At 42.4% G+C, this 22,739-nt stretch overlaps 2 protein-coding genes across 9 annotated transcripts in view; one reads left to right on the top strand and one right to left on the bottom strand.

Moving 5' to 3' along the window:
• Positions 1-3,756, top strand: part of LOC137431816 (natural resistance-associated macrophage protein 2) — a 121,385-nt gene extending 117,629 nt beyond the window's left edge. For 3 of the 4 annotated variants that reach the window (XM_068123550.2, XM_068123548.2, XM_068123549.2), the window contains exon 17: positions 3,192-3,360. In XM_068123550.2, coding sequence (XP_067979651.2) covers positions 3,192-3,266 — 75 coding nt within the window. In that variant the 3' untranslated portion in view covers positions 3,267-3,360. Of the gene's footprint in view, positions 1-3,191 lie in introns of all 4 variants that reach the window. The other variant, XM_068123551.2, reaches the window with a different exon arrangement.
• LOC137431818 (HIG1 domain family member 1C) overlaps positions 3,678-22,739 on the bottom strand; it is a 30,751-nt gene continuing 11,689 nt past the window's right edge. For 2 of the 5 annotated variants that reach the window (XM_068123552.2, XM_068123553.2), the window contains 3 exons: positions 11,800-11,926; positions 8,786-8,920; positions 6,626-6,802 (listed from right to left, as the gene is read on the bottom strand). In XM_068123552.2, coding sequence (XP_067979653.2) covers positions 6,741-6,802; positions 8,786-8,920; positions 11,800-11,926 — 324 coding nt within the window. In that variant the 3' untranslated portion in view covers positions 6,626-6,740. Of the gene's footprint in view, positions 6,803-8,785; positions 8,921-11,799; positions 11,927-14,099; positions 14,243-14,779; positions 14,872-22,739 lie in introns of those variants that run through there. The other 3 variants (XM_078782550.1, XM_078782551.1, XM_078782552.1) reach the window with 3 other exon arrangements.

Below are 22,739 nucleotides of genomic sequence, written 5' to 3'. Positions count from 1 at the left end.
CACATGTCCATTTAGGGCTCCTCCTACCACAACAACTTCCTCATCTTTCACGTTTTCCATCAGCTTCTCTAATGCACACCAGAACTTGTCCTTTTCTTCATCGGTCCGACCAACCTGCGGAGCATATCCCGAGATAACGTTCACCAAGAGCTTTCCAATCATCATTTTCACCATCAACCTTTCACTCACTCCAGTCACACTCACCACACTGTCTACAAACTCCTCAGAAAACAGGACACCAACACCATGCACGCCCTCCGTGCACCCTTGCCACACAAACTTGTATTTCTGTCCCTGCCTTCCCTTCACCATTCTCACACCACTTCCCTTCCATCTCGTCTCCTGCACACAACACATGTCCACTCTTCTTCTGACAAATACTTCCACCACTTCTCCTGATCTCTCTGTCATTGTCATTGCATTCCATGTCCCAAACCTCAGAAACCGATCTCCACGTCGGGCATCAGACGTTTCGTCATAAATGGAGTGATTTTCACCCTTGCTTCGATCGGGTTCCCCACCTTGAGTTTTGACGAGAGGGAGTGGGGTCCTTCACGGGGTACTTCAGGCTGTACCCTATCCATATGTAGTTGTAATTGTCATGGTTCTCTTTTTGAGGCAATGTTTTTATGGCCGGATGCCCTTCCTGACGCCAACCCTCTTAGTCGCCTCTTACGGCACCAGGGATACGGTGTACCTATTCTAAACCGGGGTACACACCGGCTAAATATTATTAAATGTAAATTATATATTATAATATTATTAAATGTAAATGTAATTTATACATAAGTAAATATTATTAAATGTAAATTATATATTATTAAATGTAAATGTAATTTATACATAAGTAAATATTATTAAATGTAAATTATATATTATAATATTGCTATGGTTTTGAGGTTTGTAAAGTGAGCCTAATAAAGGTAAAGGTTTGCCCCCCCATAGATAGTCACACAAGCAACATGTAGCCTCGTTTGTAGTATAGTTATTTCTTAGTATGTGTGAGAATAGGCCATTTCCTATGTTAGTTCTGCGTTGTGTAAAGCCAGGAAAATAGGCCCTACCTCCACCGATCATCCTATGTCCGAAACCTCAATACAGTTTGTTAACGCCCTCTTCTCACCACGCCCTCTGACACCACCACCTCTGAGCTCTGATTGGTGGCTCATGCTTACCGTCATCGCTCCTGCCGCTCCGCCTCAACTCCGCCCCGATCCTCCTCCGCCTCCCTCGTGTTAACTCGCCGAAAATGAACCAATGTTGAATGTTCATTCATTCATATTCAACGTTGGTTCATTTTGGGCAAGTTAACACGAGGGAGGCGGAGGAGGATCGGGGCGGAGCGATGACGGTAAGCATGAGCCGCCAATCAGAGCTCAGAGGTGGTGGCGTCAGAGGGCATGGTGAGAAGAGTCTGGTGAGTTCCAGAAGGTTCGCGGGGTGCACTTATATAACCCGATGCACAAAGCCCTCGAAAGGACTTGCAGAGGACTAGCGCTGGAGAACCCAAAGGACTTGCATCGAGGAGGAAAAGGACTTGCCGGGGGAGAGAGAGGAAGACATTAAAGAGAACTTGATTACAGCCAGAATGCGCGGTGCTTGATGAGCTTGATGCGCCTTGCCGCACTTGCATGAGAACGGCTGAGTAACCACCCTTTGCCGTAAAAGTCCGCCCTTTTCCGTAAAAGTCCGCCCCTTGCCGTTCTGCCCGATATAATCGCCTTTGTTTGAGACGCGCTACGAGTCCCTGTCTTCGTCGATCACCATCTTCGCGGGACGCACGTGGACCACGGAGAGCCGGACGGGGCCGAGCCTGGACGACCACATCGGCGCGTTGGTGAACATCGACATCTGAAATCCCCTGTGCGAGTGTGAGTGAGACGGGCCCGTTGTCCCAGGGATAAGTAAGACTGTCTGAGCTTGCTCTGTGTCTCTTCATCCTGAACTGTAAATACGTGTGGGAATCATTAAACCCATCTGTTCTTCCTTTCTTCTTGATTCGATCGTTTCTGTGATTTCTCCAATTGACTAAGCGTGGCACGAATAGAACCGCTTAAATCGGGGTCCATTAATTGAGACTGCGCGGATCGTGTACGCAAACCGCTCAGCGTACTCCAACCTCACGTGGTTCGTGCGAGGCTTGCTACCTCGTTTCCGTGGTGGCGCGAGTACTTAGGTACGAGCGAGAATTTGGTCCCGAAACCCTATTTTGCGCTCGCCCGGAAAGGACGTTTCAGGTCTCGGTTCCGCCAGGCCAGTAAAGACAAGGGGATTAATACCCCCTTGATAAGGGGAAAAAGGCCGGCGAGAGAACCGCAACAATATTATTAAATGTAAATGTAATTTATACACAAGTAAATTACACAAACAGTACAACATTTAATAATATTTAGTCTCCCCCAAAATATATGAACATTGAATCCCTTCTGTGCAGAAATCCCAATCAAAGCCATCATACATGTCACGTGACCAACTATCTTACACAATATAACCGTGACCCACATCATTAATATCCATGACCGAATAACCCAATCCTACTCGATCTTCCATGTCACATGACCATTCAAGTTAGTTGCCCATCCACAAAAATGTTGCAAATATGGACTAGCCCTTTAACTCTGTTCAGCAAAATTACTAAAACCACAAAGGCTATGACGTTTTATGTCTTTTTCTCGGTTTTATCATTTTATAATCCCTTTTAAAAACATTTTACGAAGTCATGCTTGTATTTCTTTACCATGAAGACCACATGTTCTAACACATACCCTTGTACATCAGATTTTTTTTCTAATGTAGTAAATTTATGTAAAGGTCAGCAATTATAATTAATCTTAAACAATATTTTCTCGAGTTGGTGAAGGTTGCAGGTAGGTAGTAGCATCCTTGCTTCTCAAAGGTGATGCACCTGTCATGAGCCATCTATATGATTGTATCATGACGTGCAGTTTTCTTTGCCTGAAAACCAGGACCCTTCTGACGAGAAACTAAACTTTTTGGTACACACCACCTAAACAATAGAGCATTTTTGAAATGACGTATTCCACCCCAGAATGCTCGGCCTTAACCCTAACCCTAACAACTCGGGGTTTTGACATTTCCAGAACTTGTTTTTTCTCTTTACTACCTACAAATACAGCAGAAAATTCTACAACTAGCTTTTCTACCTTTTTTTTTTTCCATTCCCCATCCAGGTGCAAGAGACAGCAGCGACCCACCTTTTGAATAATCTGATTGACAAAGCCAATGAAACTGCATATAAAGACTGACATCCGCAATGACCAAGAAAAAGCTACAATTATTCTTAATACCTCAACCACAAAGCAGCAACACATTATTTTAAAATAAATGTACCAAACTGTTTCTGAAGAGAACTGAAATTACTTCCTTAAAGACCTGGTGTTGGCTTTAACAGTTAAGGTAGCTGGCTTAAGATCTTAGGGCTGTGAGTTTGAGTCCCCGTCATAACCCCTTTGGGTTCGGTTAACCCCTTAGGGTGTTTAACACCAGGTGGGTTGACTCAGCCTGTCATCCTTCAGAGGTCAGCGAAATGAGTACCAGCTTACTGGAAACAGGGGGCACTGCATCAGTGGGAAAGCTGTGCCTCCAGAAAATGATGCAATCAGCAGCCAGTCTGCATCCAGAATAATAACCTTGAGTTGACAAAGCGGGGACACAAATGACTGTTTTTACATTTTAATAATTGCACTAATTTTACACATGATCCGAGCTATAAAGAATGTCAGATGGAAATGCGAAGGTGACATGTGTGAAATATGTTATGTTACTGTCCCGTCCCCCCCCAAACCCTTTCCTCACTTGAACCACGTGCTAAATGCTACTCGTGTGTTCACTGATGTTTATACTTTTCCAAAGTCGCTGCAATTGGTTTGCCTTCGTTATACAGTAATATTGAATAGTGACTCATTCAAAAGAACCTGAAGACTTTTGGTGGAGGAATTGGAATACGACATGACAAAAAAGAAAAAGAAAAAAAGTAACAAAAATGCAAAAATAGTGAATGCACTTCCGTAGTTGTGGAAAAAAAAGAAACCCATGCACCAAGTTAAGTATTGGTACAGATACATTCATCTGAGTACATCTCCGATTTCATAGCAGTGTTTTGAGGCCTTCGTAAAGAGATATTTAATGGACAATGCAGTTTGGAAAATGCACTTTCCAAATTTTTCTTTTTAAACATACGAGGAGTACAAAGTGCAGATAAATTATATATAATATATAATGACAATAATCCTGGGGACAACAAATATGGAGATTGTGTATGTATATATATATATATATATATATATATATACACACACACACACTATCATGCTTTACCATGTCAAGCTGGCCATAAAGCCTTAACAATACAATGGTCTTGCTTGGTATTTGTGAATACCCAAATTCAATACATCCATCGTCATGGTCCATAGCAGGTACCCAATGTGTTCAACAGGTTGTGTGGAATTGCACTAAATTATCAATTTTACAAAGTTCACGTTCTCTCACGTGCGTATTGTTATGTAACGCACGGTGTGTCACGTGTTCATGTTTTACTCAGAACTTGACCCTTACAATGACACACAACCTCTACTTACAATATTGCACAATCATCTTGCTGGAACTATTTTGAATTTTTAAAATATTTTTTCACAAATGGATTATGATGTTCACTTTGTCAATAATTAGATAAACCTGATTAATAAGGGCCATTTCAGTTACTTGTGAAATTGATCATTCCCAAGTATATTCATTTCCTGAGTGTTTGGTTGTCTGTCCATCACCTACAGGTCGCAATTCTACACCGATCGGCAGCTAGTCAAAAGCTCGAAGCCTTTATTTTAAGGTCAAAGTCTCCAAGGACACGTTTCCTGACATGTTTTTTGACATAACCTGGCAGATTAATTGTCGACTTCCGGTTTGCGTTGCTACATTCTGCTCGACCAGAATGTTAAAACCAACCGGTAAATCACCTTCGGTCAGCTACTTTCCAGCGATCAGTCGGATATTTAGATCTAAAGTTCAAATCTCTCAAACCACCAATTTTCTCCAGGGTTTGCATATTGGTTCACCAAAAATCAGAACGACCCATCTCGGTGTTTTACATGGCGACAGATTCACCCCTTTTTATAATAAAATGCGACCGATTTTATAATTACCATACCTCAATAATTTTTCAACAAGTCAAATTGAAACTTGCACAGCTTATTTGTTGTCAAAATTAGTCAAACGTCAAGGCCATCTGAAATATGCAAAACACCCGTTTGGCCACAGTCCGAAATTTTAGCCAAATTTGATGTACAACAATCAATCATGTAACTCACTTGTGAAATACTGTATTTGAAATTGCCAAATTCCTGTTTCGATGGCAACTTTTTATTTGGATTTCATGAGTATTGGGCTATGCACGACACGTTTGTTTTAGTTGTAATATTTTAGGAGCTGCAAGCACTCTTTTTCCATCAATGGAGGACCTTACTACAGGATTAGAGGTCGACCTATCATTCTTGCTCATAATGCAGTCCTAATTACTTTTCACATTATTAACTCCAGGACATTGGATAATTCGGTAATGGTGGTATTAGTCAGCAATGTAACATCCACCAATTAATTGTTCTACGATCTATACATCCAAACCATGAAATTGATCAACATGTTTTGCTATTCCAATTGAAACCTCTTAGTGATCACTGCACGATTAACCATTATATGCCATGAAATCTTTGAATTCCCGATAAACATGCTTTTACTTAAAAAAAAAATTTATTCCATCAAACAGCTGGTGTCCCTGGTGTAGTCCCTGGTGTTGGGCTAGCGGCTAGGGTGCCAGCTTAGGATCCTAGGATCCTGGGTTCGAATCCGTCGATCGCTGAATTAACGCCAGGGGGGTTGACTCAGCCTGTCATCCTTCCGAGGTCGGCAAATTGAGTACCAGTTCACTGGTAATTCCCTGTTTGTCGTAAAAGGTGGCAAAAAGGGTTGGCGGCAGGAAGGGCATCCGGCCGTAAAACATTGCTTCAAAAAGGGGACCAAAAAACAACAACAACCACGGTTCCCGAAAAAGGCCAACCCCCACTTTGCGGGGAAAAATGGCCTCTAAAGGTGGAAAAAAACAAAAAAAAAAAACAGCCAACTTCTTGAATATGATAGGTTCTGTTAGCAATATAAAAGATCCTGTACTTACGCAGAACTTTCCTGTTTTAACACCAGAAATCTTAAAGCAAGCATCGGCCTGCAGACTGTTTAGCTTATCGGTCCACTCGTGTCATGGTCCCCACTGTACAACATGGCGTCCTTTATCATCCAGGACCCTTCATGTCTCCGTCAGAATAGAAGTGACCTGGTCACCTCAACATTTCAAGCATATTCTGTTTAAGCCTTAAGGCAGAAATACTTTGAGGTTCATGATAGTTTTCTTTCGTTAAAATATGGGAGGCACAGTTGCTAATAAAATTAATGTGGTACAAAATGTCAATTTTAGAGTAGAAAATTAAGGCAAGTTCAAATTGGAAATAAAGGGAGTGGGGGAGATTCCCACAAGCATTCTGCACAAATTGATCACGGCCCAAGTAACTCATTACTCTTTCCGTAGAAACCTGTAAACTTTCAAACGTATTGTGCACACTGATAATGAAGCGACTACTCGCTTTTATTTCCACTGGACACAATAAATTACACGTAAATAATCACAAGTGCAAATTGGATAGACAATGGGACGTTGATTTCCGAGGTGGGTCGCGTCACTTTTCTTCCGCCCTCCTTGGTTTGAGAACGTAATCCTGGTACATCGAATAGATCACACCTGTTGCAAAAGAAAATTTCGACTGAGAAGCAATTAAAAAGCTTAAGTACAGATACATTCAAAGCACACCGCCCCCATGCCAAATAAATAAATATCCCACAGCGCGGCATTGCTGGGGTGCCTCAGGCGCCCTTCAATACCGCAGTGCAGCTCATAGAGACTGTATTGGGAGGGAGAGGTGTACAATAATTGATTGATTAATTGCACAATTAAAATCAGTAAATAGTAATCATAAAATATTTTCTTAATCAATTGGCTTATGGCATACCCAAACCACCAGTGCTTCATCCAAAGATGTAACTTTTTGAAAATTAGGCAAGTCATTAATCAAAAAAAATAATTAATTGATTAATCAATAAATCAAAAAATATCCTTTTTAGCCACATCACTTGGTCATTGGCATGTCCAAATAGCAGCTTCCTAACTCAATAGGTGCCTGAGATATTGCCCAGATGAGAAAGAAAATATTAAATGATTAATGATGAAAATAAATAATCGTAAAATAATTAATCAATTGGCTAATAGAATACCAAAACACCACCGTTTCATCTGAACCTGTAACTAAAAAAACCAAAAACAAGGACAGATACATTCAAAATACACCGCCCCCATGCCAAATAATTAAATATCCTGCAGCTCAGCATTGCCAGGGCGCCTGGCAATACCACAGTGCAGCTCGTAAAGATTGCATTGGGAGGGAGAGGTGTACAACAATTGATCGATTAATTGCATAATTAAAATCAATAAAAGATTATCAGAAAATATTTTCATAATCAATTGGCTAATAGCATAACTAAACAATTAGTGCTTCATCCGAAGATGTATCTTTTAGAAATTTAAATAAATAAGTCATGAAATTAAATAATTAATTGATTAATCAAATAATTCATTGATTAAATGATTAATCAATAAATCAAAAATATCCTTTATAGCCAAATCACCTGGTCATTGGCATGTCCAAATATCAGCTTCCTAACTCAAAAGGTGCCTGAGATAATGCCTATAAGAGAAAGGAAATGTATAAGTACTTAATTAATCGCTAATAATTAAATAACTCATCAATTAATTGATTAATCAAAAAACAAAAAATACCGTTTTTGACAAAGTCAAAGTTTGACTATTGTGCCAAAATTTCAGCTTCCGAGCTCAAATGATGGCCGAGATCACCCGGACAAACAAACAAACAACCAGAGTGAAAAGTGAGTACTCCCTTTCAGCGTGCGTCACTGCCGAGCCCCCTTCAGTGCCCGGCAATGACGTTTTGCAGTGCCTGGAGATGGCAGAGGAAAGGAGCGGTGCACAAAAAAGTCATGAATCAAATAATTAATAAATCAAAAATAGCCTTTTCAACCAAATAATTTGGTCATTAGTGTCCAGATATCAGCTCAAAAGGTGCCAGAGATAATGCCCAGAAGAGAAAAGAAATAAACAAGCACTTAATTAATCGATAATAATAAAGTTAGAATCAATTAATTGATTTATCAAAAAAACAATACAGTTTTTGCCAAAGTACTTGCTCACTATTGTGCCGAAATTTCAGCTTCCTAGCTCAAAGGATGGCTGAGATATCGCCCGGACAAACAAACAATGAACCGGAGTGAAAACTGAGTACTCCCTTTCAGCGCGAGTCATTGCCCGGCCCCTTTCGGTGCCCGGAAATGACGTCATGCAGCGCCCGGAGAAGAATAGGAAAGAAGCGGTGTACAATATCCGAGAAAAGAAGCGGCGCCATCATTAATGTGGTCATAATTAGATTCACGAGTTATCATCATTACCCTCCCCTAATGGAGGTTTATCTTTCTGAAAATGAGTATGTTTGTTAATATTGACCGTGCTCGCCAAGGTTTGAGGATGGCTGTGGCTGTTGCCTCGTTAGCCACTCCGGCCGCAAAGAAGAGCTCCATGAATCTTTGGACCAAATTAAAGGGCTTCGTTATCAAGACGTAAACAACGGCGTGTTTAAGCTCGTTAATAAACACTTACCCATGGTCATGGCCCCAACGATACAGCCCTGTGCTGCAACGCGTGTGTGGATGAGGTGTACCGACATCTTTGTGTCTCCGCGGCTTTTCATCTTGTACAGTCCATAAGCTACGCATCCAACCAAACCGGCCATGCCTGCGGACAGCGTGTGCATGGATAAAAAATATATAAAAATAGGAAGGCTCCGAGATGCAAGACATTCCCACTCACGTCACATGATCCAAAAGGGCTGTTTGCTTGCCTCTCTCTCTCTCTCACTGCTGCTGATGTAAATTGACACTGAATATTGAAAACATTAAATGGCTGTTACAAATAAACGTTAACGATACATAGAATTGAGGATTCCTGTCAGTCAACGCGATGTACTTTGCATAAGAACATTGATGGGAATAAGGGAATGTGCACGTCTGAAATTACGCCTGTCATTACGCCTGTCGTATGATCTGAGCATTGAGAAATTGCTGTGAAAGCAAAAATAATTTCACTTATTAGGATTGTTTTAACAGCTAATGTGAATCAGACTTGTTACACAAGTTGAAAACCATGGTAAAGGCCTTGAAGGAAGTGCAGCATTATTCATTCCCTGGAAATCAGTCTGGCTAAGTGATGCTGCAAAAACGATTTGTAGCTGACAAGTTGAAAGGTTCACTCACTCAAATCAAGGTTCACTCACTCAAATCAAGGTTCACTCACTCGAATCTACTCACGTCACTCAAATCAAGGTTCTCTCACTCAAATCTACTCACGTCACTCAAATCAAGGTTCTCTCACTCAAATCAAGGCTCACTCACTCAAATCAAGGCTCACTCACTCAAATCTACTCATGTCACTCAAATCAAGGCTCACTCACTCAAATCTACTCATGTCACTCAAATCAAGGTTCTCTCACTCAAATCAAGGCTCACTCACTCAAATCTACTCATGTCACTCAAATCAAGGTTCTCTCACTCAAATCAAGGCTCACTCACTCAAATCTACTCACGTCACTCAAATCAAGGTTCTCTCACTCAAATCTACTCATGTCACTCAAATCAAGGCTCACTCACTCAAATCAAGGCTCACTCACTCAAATCTACTCATGTCACTCAAATCAAGGTTCTCTCACTCAAATCAAGGCTCACTCACTCAAATCTACTCACGTCACTCAAATCAAGGTTCTCTCACTCAAATCTACTCATGTCACTCAAATCAAGGCTCACTCACTCAAATCAAGGCTCACTCACTCAAATCTACTCATGTCACTCAAATCAAGGTTCTCTCACTCAAATCAAGTATCTCTCACTCAAATCAAGGCTCACTCACTCAAATCAAGGCTCACCAACATACCTTCTCACATTAAAAAATATATATCTCGGTTATAAATACTGTTTTTGATTTTAAAAAAGGTATCGTTTTGATTTCAAACAAGATACTGGAATAACCAGCTTATACGTCACATGCAAACTTCCAACAACACTTCCTCCATGACGCGTATTCATCCAGCTTGCATCAAACTTATATTGTGGGTTGTCCCACCCAAATATTAAATATACATTCGGCTTGCAGTAAAAGTAAATAAACGAGGTTCCAGGGAAGCTGAACTCAACTGGTCTATATAAATATGGTTAGAATATGCAAATTTTCAAATATCTTTAAGTGGCAAAAGGTACAAGTTTCATCAAATTTGATCAGTATTTGTGACTTTTAGAGCTTGGACGTCGTCCAAAAATGTCATAGGTCACGACGAGGTGATTTTTCGGACCGTCAAAACCCGTAATATATGTGTTGAGGTTTGTTACATACTGTTTGCACACCAAGTTTCAGCCTTCTAGCTACATTAGGAAGTACCAGATTAACAAAAATTGATTTTTCAATATGGCCGCTCGGCCGCACCCATTTTTGGGCATGCAGCGCCCATTTTTGGGCATGCAACGCCCAAATGCAATCCCAAACTAGAATCCGGGCACTCGGTAGAGCGCATACCTTCGCCGCAGCTACTGTTCTGTACTTGGCATGGGAGTGTATGCGATGTGAAACTTTATGTGAAATGCGATCGATTTTTAAAAATCAGAATTTGAGCAAATCTGTTTCATTCGTCTGTTAATATGCCTCCCCGATTGACAAATCTGCAATTTGAATTTCATTTGAGGTTGAAATGATTGCGGGAGATCGCGTTATAGTGATGACGTCTTGGATGGACATCCTCTTCTTCAGTCGCTCATAACTTTGAGTGAAATACGATCGAGTTAAAAATAGTCAGAATTTGAGCAAATCTGTTTCATTCGTTTGTTAATATGCCTCATCTCTTGACAAATCTGCAATTATAATTTTTTTTGAGGTTGAAATGATCGCGGGAGATTGCGTTATAGTGATGACGTCCTGGATGGACATCTTCTTCTTCAGTCGCGCATAACTTTGAGTGAAATACGATCGAGTTAAAAATAGTCAGAATTTGAGCAAATCGTTTCATTCGTTTGTTAATATGCCTCATCTATTGTCAAATCTGCAATTATAATTTTTTTTGAGGTTGAAATGATCGCGGGAGATCGCGTTATAGTGATGACGTCCTGGATGGACATCTTCTTCTTCAGTCGCTCATAACTTTGAGTGAAATACGATCGAGTTAAAAATAGTCAGAATTTGAGCAAATCTGTTTCCCAAAATCTAATCAAATGTGTCCCGTATAATAACCAATCATCCCACCAAATTTCATGCAATTCGGTTGAATACTTTTTGAGTTATGCGATTAACATACACACACACAGACATACAAATAAATACACAGCGATCAAAACATAACCTTCCGCTTTTGCGAAGGTAACTAGTTTATGTCTTAAAGATGCTGCATAACAAGTTTCATCACATTTGATCAATATTTGTGACTTTTAGAGCGTAGACGTCGAATTGTTTACAGACAGATGGACGACGGACACTGGGTTTCGACAAACTCGTCCAGTTGAGTTAATAAATCTCAAAACAATCAAACTGTCATTAAAAAAAAACCTCATCAACCTGATGAAGTTGTGTAATCGTACCCATAGGCACGTAAGGAGCATCCCGAGTCTTCTTTATAAACTTGCTCAATTGTCCATCATCATTATCGCTCGCTGTCCACGACATGGTGACTGCAGGTGATGGGCTTTCACAGAATTGCAAGGATTCCTAAAACGGAAATGACAATTTAAACATCAAACATGTATGATATACTGGACAGTGTTTTCAATGAGTAAAAGGAAGGAAACAGGAGGGACAAGTTTGACAACTTTGCTTCTTAATCGGAGCGACTGCACTACTTGTACACTACATTAAATTCGGAGTGTAGTGGCCTAGTGATGAGCACGTTGGAAAGGTCCTTTGGTCAATGGTGAGGATGTTGGAGTGTATAAACGGGTCATCCACACGCGGGCAGTGTATAAACGGGTCATCCGCACGAGGGCAGTGTATAAATGGGTCATCCACACGCGGGCAGTGTATAAATGGGTCATCCGCACGCAGGCAGTGTATAAACGGGTCATCCGCACGAGAGCAGTGTGTAAACGGGTCATCCGCACGAGGGCAGTGTGTAAACGGGTCATCCACGCGGGCAGTGTATAAACGGGTCATCCACGTGGGCAGTGTATAAACGGGTCATCCACGAGGGCAGTGTATAAATGGGTCATCCGCACACGGGCAGTGTATAAACGGGTCATCCGCACGAGGGCAGTGTATAAACGGGTCATCCACACGAGGGCAGTGTATAAACGGGTCATCCACACGCGGGCAGTGTATAAACGGGTGATCCACACGCGGGCAGTGTATAAACGGGTCATCCACACGCGGGCAGTGTATAAACGGGTCATCCGCACGAGGGCAGTGTATAAACGGGTCATCTGCACACGGGCAGTGTATAAACGGGTCATCCACACGAGGGCAGTGTATAAACGGGTCATCCACACGCGGGCAGTGTATAAACGGGTCATCCACACGCGGGCAGTGTATAAACGGGTCATCCACACGCGGGCAGTGTATAAACGGGTCATCCACACGCGGGCAGTGAATAAACGGGTCATCCGCACGAGGGTAGTGTATAAACGGGTCATCCACATGCGGGCAGTGTATAAACGGGTCATCCACATGCGGGCAGTGTATAAACGGGTCATCCACATGCGGGCAGTGTATAAACGGGTCATCCACACGAGGGCAGGGTATAAACGGGTCATCCACATGCGGGCAGTGTATAAACAGGTCATCCAGACGAGGGCAGTGTATAAACGGGTCATCCAGACGAGGGCAGTGTATAAACGGGTCATCCACACAAGGGCAGTGTATAAATGGATCATCCGCATGAGGGCAATGTATAAATGGGTCATCCACACGAGGGCAGTGTATAAACGGGTCATCCACATGAGGGCAGTGTATAAACGTGTCATCCACACGAGGGCAGTGTATAAACGTGTCATCCACACGAGGGCAGTGTATAAACGGGTCATCCACATGAGGGCAGTGTATAAACGGGTCATCCACACGAGGGCAGTGTATAAATGGATCATCCGCACAAGGGCAGTGTATAAACGGGTCATCCGCACGAGGGCAGTGTATAAACGGGTCATCCGCACGAGGGCAGTGTATAAACGGGTCATCCAGACGAGGGCAGTGCATAAACAGGTCATCCACACGAGGGCAGTGTATAAACAGGTCATCCACACAAGGGCAGTGTATAAACGGGTCATCCACACAAGGGCAGTGTATAAACGGGTCATCCACAAGAGCAGTGTATAAACGGGTCATCCACACAAGGGCAGTGTATAAACGGGTCATCCACACAAGGGCAGTGTATAAACGGGTCATCCACACGAGGGCAGTGTATAAACGGGTCATCCACACAAGGGCAGTGTATAAACGGGTCATCCACACAAGGGCAGTGTATAAACGGGTCATCCACACGAGGGCAGTGTATAAACGGGTCATCCACAAGGGCAGTGTATAAACGGGTCATCCGCACATCATGTAGGCAGACATGACAATGTTTCCTCCAAATCTACCCTGTATTTCCAAATTTGATTTTGTTCGGCCCAATCTAACGTCGACTTGTGAGCATTTTGACACCGACATGGCATTTCAGTAGAAATCGATTGCTGCTCATCACCAAATTATTCACGGTCCTTTACTACCTCCGCCACCGAAGGTGGATGGACTTTGTTTTCACCTCTGTGTTTGTGAACAGAATATCTCAAAAAGGTGTGGACAGATTTGGGTGTGGGACAAGGAAAAATCGATTCAATTTTGGTGAAGATCCAAAATTCATCCAAATGCTCAGGTAATTAGTAACTTGGTCAGGATGCCGGCGATAACTCACCTACTCTTCATGAAGGACTGGGATCTTCAGCGCCCATCGACTAATACCAGCAGACAACACGCAGTTTAACGTCCATCCGAAGGACGACACACACCGATTACCTGTCCCTCCGAACGAAACACCAGGGTGACAGTTTGTACCCTGGGTGGACATTGCACCTCCAAGGCCTAAGCTATCCTACCACGTCCATAAACTGGATTAAAGGGACTTTGACTTAGGCGTTCGAAAAGCCGGAAACTCCTGATTGGCTGTCGAAAGATGACGGCACCAATGGCGCGGACGAGGAACCGTGAGGCGACGGTTGAAGTCACCTTGACATTCCTTTTGTGCCTGTGGAAACGAACCAGGTATGCTGAGGGAAAGTCAACGGCGCAGCACTTCATGTACGCAGGTTTGAAGGCACGTAATTAAAGAATGTACCAAAAAGGGAATGTTAACTCCAAAACGCCATTAATCCTTCCTTCGGTAAAACTCACTTTTAGGCCTACCTCCAGCTTTATTTTATTTAACAAATGTTCCCTTTGCTATCCTTTTCAGCCTCGTGTTAATTCACAATGTACAAATCGTCGTCTTCAGGATACACGATTATTTATTACAATCTGAGGCACGTCCGTCAACGCTTAATGCAAAAATAAAAGCCGACGACGAGTTTTCATCAGTTTTACAATTAGCGATCGTACCGAATGTTCCTCACCTCAGGAAGAGTACACCGTCTGACAGGAAGGAGAGTTCTGCTCTGCCGCGTCAGCGTCACTCACACACGAACTTTAATCACGGAGGTATATAATAAACCTGGAGAGCCAATGATGGCTGTCGGCTGAAGCTAGCGGAAGTTGCTTGGCGGCCATATTGGGAAGCCGATTGTGTCTGCGTCCGTGTTTGATCTCACAATCAGCTGATCTCACAATTTCTGATTCATTTTGGATGCTTACCGACTGTAAGGAGTCTTATTTGTGAACGCGCTGTTTCAAAATGCCACAGTGTGTTGCATTTGACTGCACAAATACCTCAGGGAAGGCCTCCACATGCACATTTCACAAGTAAGTGACAAACCGCGATCGCGGGTGTTCTGCTTTTTCAGTTTTTGGCGTGGTCACGGTGGTGGGGCTAGGTAATTAAGTTTCAATGAAGTTTGAACACTGTGTTTGAATTTGATGATGTTAGACCATGCGCAGGGTGTGCAATACGACACAGATCTCAAATATAACTGTATTGTGTATTCACTAGGGCTATGTGAGTATGTCAGACTGATGTCTGATTGACTCATTCATTGATTCAGATTGAAGTATCGAGATTGACTCGTCAGCTCGTGATCATTGTCAAGTGATTTAATTTGTGATGAGCTTAACTTAATTGTCCAGTCTACTACTGTCAGGGTTTCCATGCCCTCCTGTGTCACTCGTGAGCAGAAAGAGCAAATGGGGGTTACTTGTGGAAGGTACGAAAGTCCGACACATGGCAAACATTAGCAGATGAAGTTGTATTTAACTATACATATGAAACTCAAAATATTATTTTGATATGGAGTCGTTTTGACTCGGATGTTGTGACTGCCCTCTGAGGTTTTGACCCGCAACCACATTTTGTGACCACAACGTATTTTGTTTCAAGGTTTCCAAAGGATAAGGACTTGTGCTCTCGATGGACATCTGCCCTGAGAAGGGAGTCCTTCTACCCCACCCCAGGCACCACAGTTCTGTGCAGTGATCACTTCAATGAGAGTGACTTCGACAGGACTGGTCAAACCGTCCGACTGAAGCCGAAGTACTCGAAGTACTCGATGCATGTCACATGCTTAAACTTGCAAGAAACTGTCTTGGATCCATGAAAATGATGGAGGATGGCAACAAAAAAGTCATCGCGTGGAAATACATCCAGGCACTCTTTGATCTGCAGAAGAGGGAAGGCTTGCGTCTGGGAAATAAGCTCTCCCGGAAACACATCGAGTGGAAGAGCAATGTCATGAAGGTGGACACAGCGCTCAGACATTGAGCACTAGTGTGGCAGATGCAATTCGGTTTTGCAGGGACACTTTGCAACTATCAGAATTTCAGGGCAGTGAGGCTACCTGCCAATACATTGAAACATTGGACAAACTGTTTGACATTCTAAATTCTCGCAATCCATTGGCACGAAACTACAAGGCACCACTCATGACATCACGAGAAGGACTTTTCCTGCCATTCCTGGATACTGCCTACAGTTACTTGTCCAACATCAAAAACATGAATGGTCAAGTTATGACCAATACGCGTTTGAAAACCCCCTTCATTGGTTTCATGATCTGCATAGAGAGTGTCACAATTTTGTATTTCACATATGTCAAACCTGCCTCATCTCCCCTGCGATACCTGCTCACGTACAAAATGAGCCAAGACCACATTGAACTTTTCTTTGGAGCGGTCCGCATTGCATGTGGAAGTGGGAATAACCCAACGGCCCGGCAGTTTGTTGCCGCATATAAGCGCCTCTTGATGCGACATGACATCAAGTCTGCAAGTGGGTTGCCCTTTGTCTGATATGGCGAGTTCACCAACACTTCATGTAAATATTTAAACTGTAAAAGATGTGTTGCATGAGATGTCTATATCTCCGCTCCATTATTCATGTAACAATTACCATGTCCTGCTGAACGTTCCATTGCAACATGTAAGTCTTGTATGTTATGAATAGCAAAAACTTCCGAAACCCAAGAATTGTGTGGGTTAACTACATGACAGCGTTTCATGTCATTTATGTGACTGGTTTCTAACATCTCGGTAATAGAAACATACACATCTTAGTTACAATATAATGACTGAATTAAGTAACATCATATAGTGTAGCAGCATAGCAAACCTGTTGTGCATTTTGTGATACAAGCACCAAATTTGGCACAAATGTACATTAATATGTTGCGAACATTTTCAGATATTGGGCCACTTGAAATTCCGTAATTTTTTTTTTCAAATTTTTTCAAATTTCGTAATTTCAAATTTTTCGGGTGACACCGTCACAATTTCGGTCTTCGAGGCCGGCCGATATAGTGGGGCGGCTTAGCCCAAATATTCAAAAGAATTGTGCATTTTGTGATACAAGCACCAAATTTGGCACAAATGTACATTAATATGTTGCGAACATTGTGTGGTCAGCAATGAAGACGAGAGTCTGAATTACATGTATGCAAAAGACCTTGTGAACCAGTGAAGCAAATACACGGGTAAGCATGAATTAAATTAAATCTAGGGCATGATATAATTTCCATGATGTTTACCTCTACACTCAATGGTGGAAGGAGGTAATGTTTTGATCCCAGCTTGTCTGTATGTCTGTTTGTCTGTTAGTCCACAAAATTCCAGACAAAGCTTGTAGTAGTGGTAGTTGTAGTGGTAGTGGTGATAACAGAAATTGTTATATAGAACTGAACTTATATTATTATTATATGCAGAAAATAACTTCATTTCTATATGCCCTGCAGTGGACAGGTTAATTGGTTTATGCACTGAAGGGGTCACCCTGGTGTGCACTGCTGTGTTCTGCCTCACTGAGTTGTTCAGGTATGATGTACTCAGCACAAGCTTCCGGTCGGCCCGGAGGTGGGGGTGCGGGGCCTGTCACGGAACGTCAAAACAAACGGCCTGCCGGGGCCGCCCAAAAGTCGGGCGTGAGGGGCGCGTCCACTAATGGAACGCCTCTCGCTTCCCAGATCGAGGGCCACGTGGTCAGGAGAACCTCGTCCCTTCCGGTCACACTTTGCCTATCGGCCGGCCTCGAAGACCGAAATTGTGACGGTGTCACCCGAAAAATTTGAAATTACGAAATTTGAAAAAATTTGAAAAAAAAAATTACGGAATTTCAAGTGGCCCAATATCCGAAAATGTTCGCAACATATTAATGTACATTTGTGCCAAATTTGGTGCTTGTATCACAAAATGCACAATTCTTTTGAATATTTGGGCTAAGCCGCCCCACTAATATAACATGACAACAAATCAGATCTTTATATTGAGGAATATTATAGAACAAGCCAAAGAATGGCAAACGACGATGTACCTCAATTTTATAGATTTCTAGAAAGCTTTCGACTCCTTGCCCAGAGAAAGTCTGGGTCATAATGAAGAAATACAGCATACCTGGAAAATTAGTGAACCTTGTAAAAGCCCTTTACCAAGACTTTCAATGTGCGGTCGTCGACCAAGGTGAAACAACAGAATGGTTCAAGGTGAAGACAGGAGTTAAACAGGGGTGTAACATGTCAGGATTCTTATTCCTACTAGTGGGTGATTGGGTCATGAGAAGGACGATAAAGAACACCGAGCGGTAATTTTGGGCACTTTTTTTTCAAACAAGCTCTAAACCATTGGATTCCACAGGAAAAATGCGTCTAGAACCAACTTCAAACTTAATGAACACCATTTCCTTAAAGAACGGGATTCTGAGCCCGAATATCAGTTCAAATATTAGTATTCTATATTAATTAAATAGTCGGCGGTCCTAAAATTCGCTCCAGCTGCATCATCAGTGCGCCACGCCTTTGCTTTGACAGGCTTTGTTTACAAAACAATCGGCTTCCCAATATGGCCGCCAGACTATTTCCGGTGGCTTCACGGCGGCTAATGCTGCGAGGTGGCCAATTGGCTCTCCATATTATATACCTCCGTGACTTTAATACTACGCGAGCTCGTGACGTCATTCGCGTTTCCGGCTCCCGCCACGCCTCGTACGTTGGGGATTCTTTTTACGAATCCTAATGTTCAGAAGGGTGTTTTAATACGCAGCAGGTATTTTTGGTGGTTGTTTTATGTTTTACTTTCGTCATCGATTTGGTTTTCCAACAAGGAGACATAGGGGTTGTTTGATGACGTCATAAATTTGTTCGCACACACGATGCTACGGCCATATTGGAGTACAAATAGAGGACAAAGAAATGGCCATTCATAATCGGTGAAGTAGAAAATTAGTGTTTTGTGCTTTGTCATGGCCAAACAATCGGGGTCAAAGGTTGTTCCGACGTTTGGGTATGTTGATACGTTGCACACTTTATCTAGGGATCGATATTATAACAAAATTCAGGTTTATAAGCAACACTGACACCCTCCCTTCCCAAGGACTTGCCGAATAGAGCAAGGTCCAGAAGCGAGACGAACTTTCCAACCATTTTATATCCAGATTTAGAAAACTAGTACACCCACTCCCTACATGAGTGGCAGTTAGGGGTCATATTATTATCCTATCTGGGGGAGGGTATATATTGTGATGGTATTCCGTGGTGGATGTCACCTCTGCATAACTCCGAGAGGACGGCCTGTCTAAGATACCACGGACTTGCAACTCTCAACTCTGGGACTCTCAACATCTTCGCGCCCAAGGTCAGTTTACCGTGCAGTTGAGTTAAGCAAGGGAAAAGGGGAACCGTGTAACAGCAGTTACATAACAGACCTTAGTCAGTCGGCCGAGCAGAACCAACATTGCCTAACCGTATCTAAGATCAAACTTGGATAACAAATCCGATCTGGCCAAATGCCTCAGCAGTCTTATGCTGCATTCAGAACAGACAGAATAAGACAGGACACTGTTTCTTAAAGAAATGGCCTTTAATGGAACCACCTTCAGAGGCCATTTTTCCCCGCAGAGCACGGGTTGGCCTTTTTTGGCCCCCATGGTCCCCTTTTTCGGGCACCGTGGTCCCCTTTTTGAAGCAATGTTTTATGGCCGGATGCCCCTCCTGCCTTTACTGGCAGTAACAAAAATGTTTTACAATTACAGTATTTACCAAGAAAAGTACAGTATTTACAATAGCAGGCCAAACAGGTATTTACAGGTAGAGAAAACAATGAAATGGCATAGATGTACAACAATTACAGCACGTATGCATTCCCTCTTATCCCCTACGGCTATGTGACAGACCCGCCCTCAGAACCTTATTAATGACAACACAGTACGAATAAGCAAAGTGAAACAAATGACAGAGGGAAAAATGAAAAGAGGGAAGGGAGATAGAAAAGAAGAACGAGAGGAGACTCTTGTTGGGCGAATAATAATAATTGATTGAGCCCCAATCAAAGTCTTTGATCCTTCGAAGCTGCAAAGCTTCGAATCCCTCAGTCCTTCTCCCCCCACACCGTTCTCTCCGAGGCTTTGGCACACAACCTTTTTATAGATCTCTGAATTCCCACATGCTTTACTTTACTTCTAGTCCATGAGCCAGACCAGATATTGGTACCACCTGGGGTGGCAAAATCTCACTGTGTTTTCTTGAAAGGGATATACCCATAGATGAAAAAAACTTGGAAGCCAAGCTTGGAACGGTAGCTTAGTGCTAGTAATCACCTCTTAAAGATGGAGGACTGGGCATGATCCGGGACCCGAAATTATGGGGTAGGGGAAATATAAATTGAGATATCGTTTGAACTAATGGTCTAATTGCTACAAATAACCACTCAAAATGTTGAAAATTTTATGTTCTACATAACTATATCTATTATTTGCCAATATGCTAATTAAGTAGGTCACTAGAGGTCAAAAGGTCACGAAATTTGACCCCTGCTTAAAATCTGGCCATCCGTCCAAAATATCACCACGGTTACCCTACCAATGGGAATTTATCAGCCAAAATGGGCTCAAATAGAAGTTAATAAGTGTCCAAGTCCATTTCATGCCTAAAAGTGTGGATTTTATTTGTATCTGAGCTATGGTACATAACGGAATTTGACATCTTTGAAAACGGCCATTTTTAGCCTGAAAAACACGCAAAAATGGAAGATGCCAATGTGTTGGTGTTAAAAAGAATCTTTCAAACAACATTTTTAATACAAATGTCAAATATCATGTGAAAATGTGCTCTTATTTAGTTTAGGGCTGTTAGGCATTTTAAGGTCACCTGTAGTCAAGGTCAAGGTCATTCACCATTGAACCTCAGGTATGCATTTTTTACGTCCATCTGACAGAATACCTGATGAAACATGGTAAATTATCCCTTAACAACATATCAAAATATTGATACCTGCTAGAAATTCCTCTTTATGGATTTGGTAGGCCTATTTAAGCCTCAATTCCCAGCCTAATCCTACTGGTTCAAAGAGGAGGAGGTGTTCTGCTTGGTAGCTAGGAGTTCCTCTTTAAGCCTCTGGTTTTCTTTCACCAGCTGGGACAGTGAAAGGTTGTCAGGATAGACCAGCAATTTGCCCATGTCATCTGGTATCATATGTATACTCTCCCCAAACTCCCCCTTGATCTTTCTATGGATGTGCTTTTTAGTGGACGTTTTAACCTCACCTAGGCCTACACCAGATTCTACAAACAAATCAAGCAGGTATTTGCATAACTCAGTCATTCTTATCACTGGAGGCTTCTCAAATATAACATCCCTAATGAACCTGAACAGTCCACTATAACAATGTACTTCAGTCTTAGCATACTCCTCGTCTGGGTCTGGGTGGAATGCCACCGGATCACCACTAGTTTCAGAGTTGGTCTTGGAGCTTGTCTGTTTGGTATACCTACGATAGCAAGACCGGTGGTAGTGGCCCTCAGCTGCAACTAGGTCTCGGGACGTAATCGCCATCATTCTTGGATCACTTTGGTCCACTGCTGCCTGCCTAACCGTCTGATCTGAACGTAGATCGATGCATTGGACCAAGGGCTCTCTTGTTTTGCTGCTTGTGAGATACTTGCTGCTTTTCAGGCAGAAGATGCAGACTGGTTCATACACGCGTGATGATGACGAGGTTAGACCTGCTGATGACTTTCTCCGGTTCAGTTCTTTCCATCCCGGCTCATCCGGCTTCTCTGCGGATGCCGCTTTTTCAATAGCATCCAGGTCACGTTTCTTAACGAATTGATTCCTGCATCCCCTGTGATACAGGACTTGTGGGATCTCATCATCTCTGGCAGTGGCAGCAATCCTAAGAATGCCGGCATGCTTCCAGATCTCAGCTGCTTTCAGAAGCCGTTCCCACGATGCACGATCTTGGGGCGAATTCAGCTCGAGGTCTGTGTCCTCACACTCAAAGATGCAGGAGGAACGGGTCAACTTGCGTCGCAGTAAGGGTACTTGATCTAGATCTCCAGTGCCCTTCATTATTGCCTGAAAGTGAAAAAAATGCTAATTAAATATCAGCATATTGACATCATCCATTTTGGATGTTTTTCGGGCTAAAAATGGCCGTTTTCAAAGATGTGTCAAATTCCGTTATGTATCATGGCTCAGATACAAATAAAATCCACACTTTTAGGCATCAAATGGACTTGGACACTTATTAACTTCTATTTGAGCCAATTTTGGCTGAGAAATTCCCATTGGTTTGGTAACTGTGGTGATATTTTGGACGGATGGCCAGATTTTAAGCAAGGGTCAAATTTCGTGACCTTTTGACCTCTAGTGACCTACTTAATTAGCATATTGGCAAATAATAGATAGATTATGTATAGATTATGTATAAATAAATAGTAGATTATGTAGAACATAACATTTCCAACATTTTGAGTGGTTATTTGTAGCAATTGGACCATTAGTTCAAACGATATCGCAATTTATATTTCCCCTACCCCATAATTTCAGGTCCCCGGATCAGGCCCAGTCCTCCATTTTTAAGAGGTGATTACTAGCACTAAGCTGCCGTTCCAAGCTTGGCTTCCAAGTTTTTTTCATCTATGGGTATA

This window comes from Myxine glutinosa, chromosome 7, assembly GCF_964187855.1.
Source record: "Myxine glutinosa chromosome 7, kmMyxGlut1.1, whole genome shotgun sequence".
In the NCBI taxonomy this organism is placed as follows: Eukaryota; Metazoa; Chordata; class Myxini; order Myxiniformes; family Myxinidae; genus Myxine; species Myxine glutinosa.
This window is presented reverse-complemented; position numbering and strand designations above follow the sequence as displayed.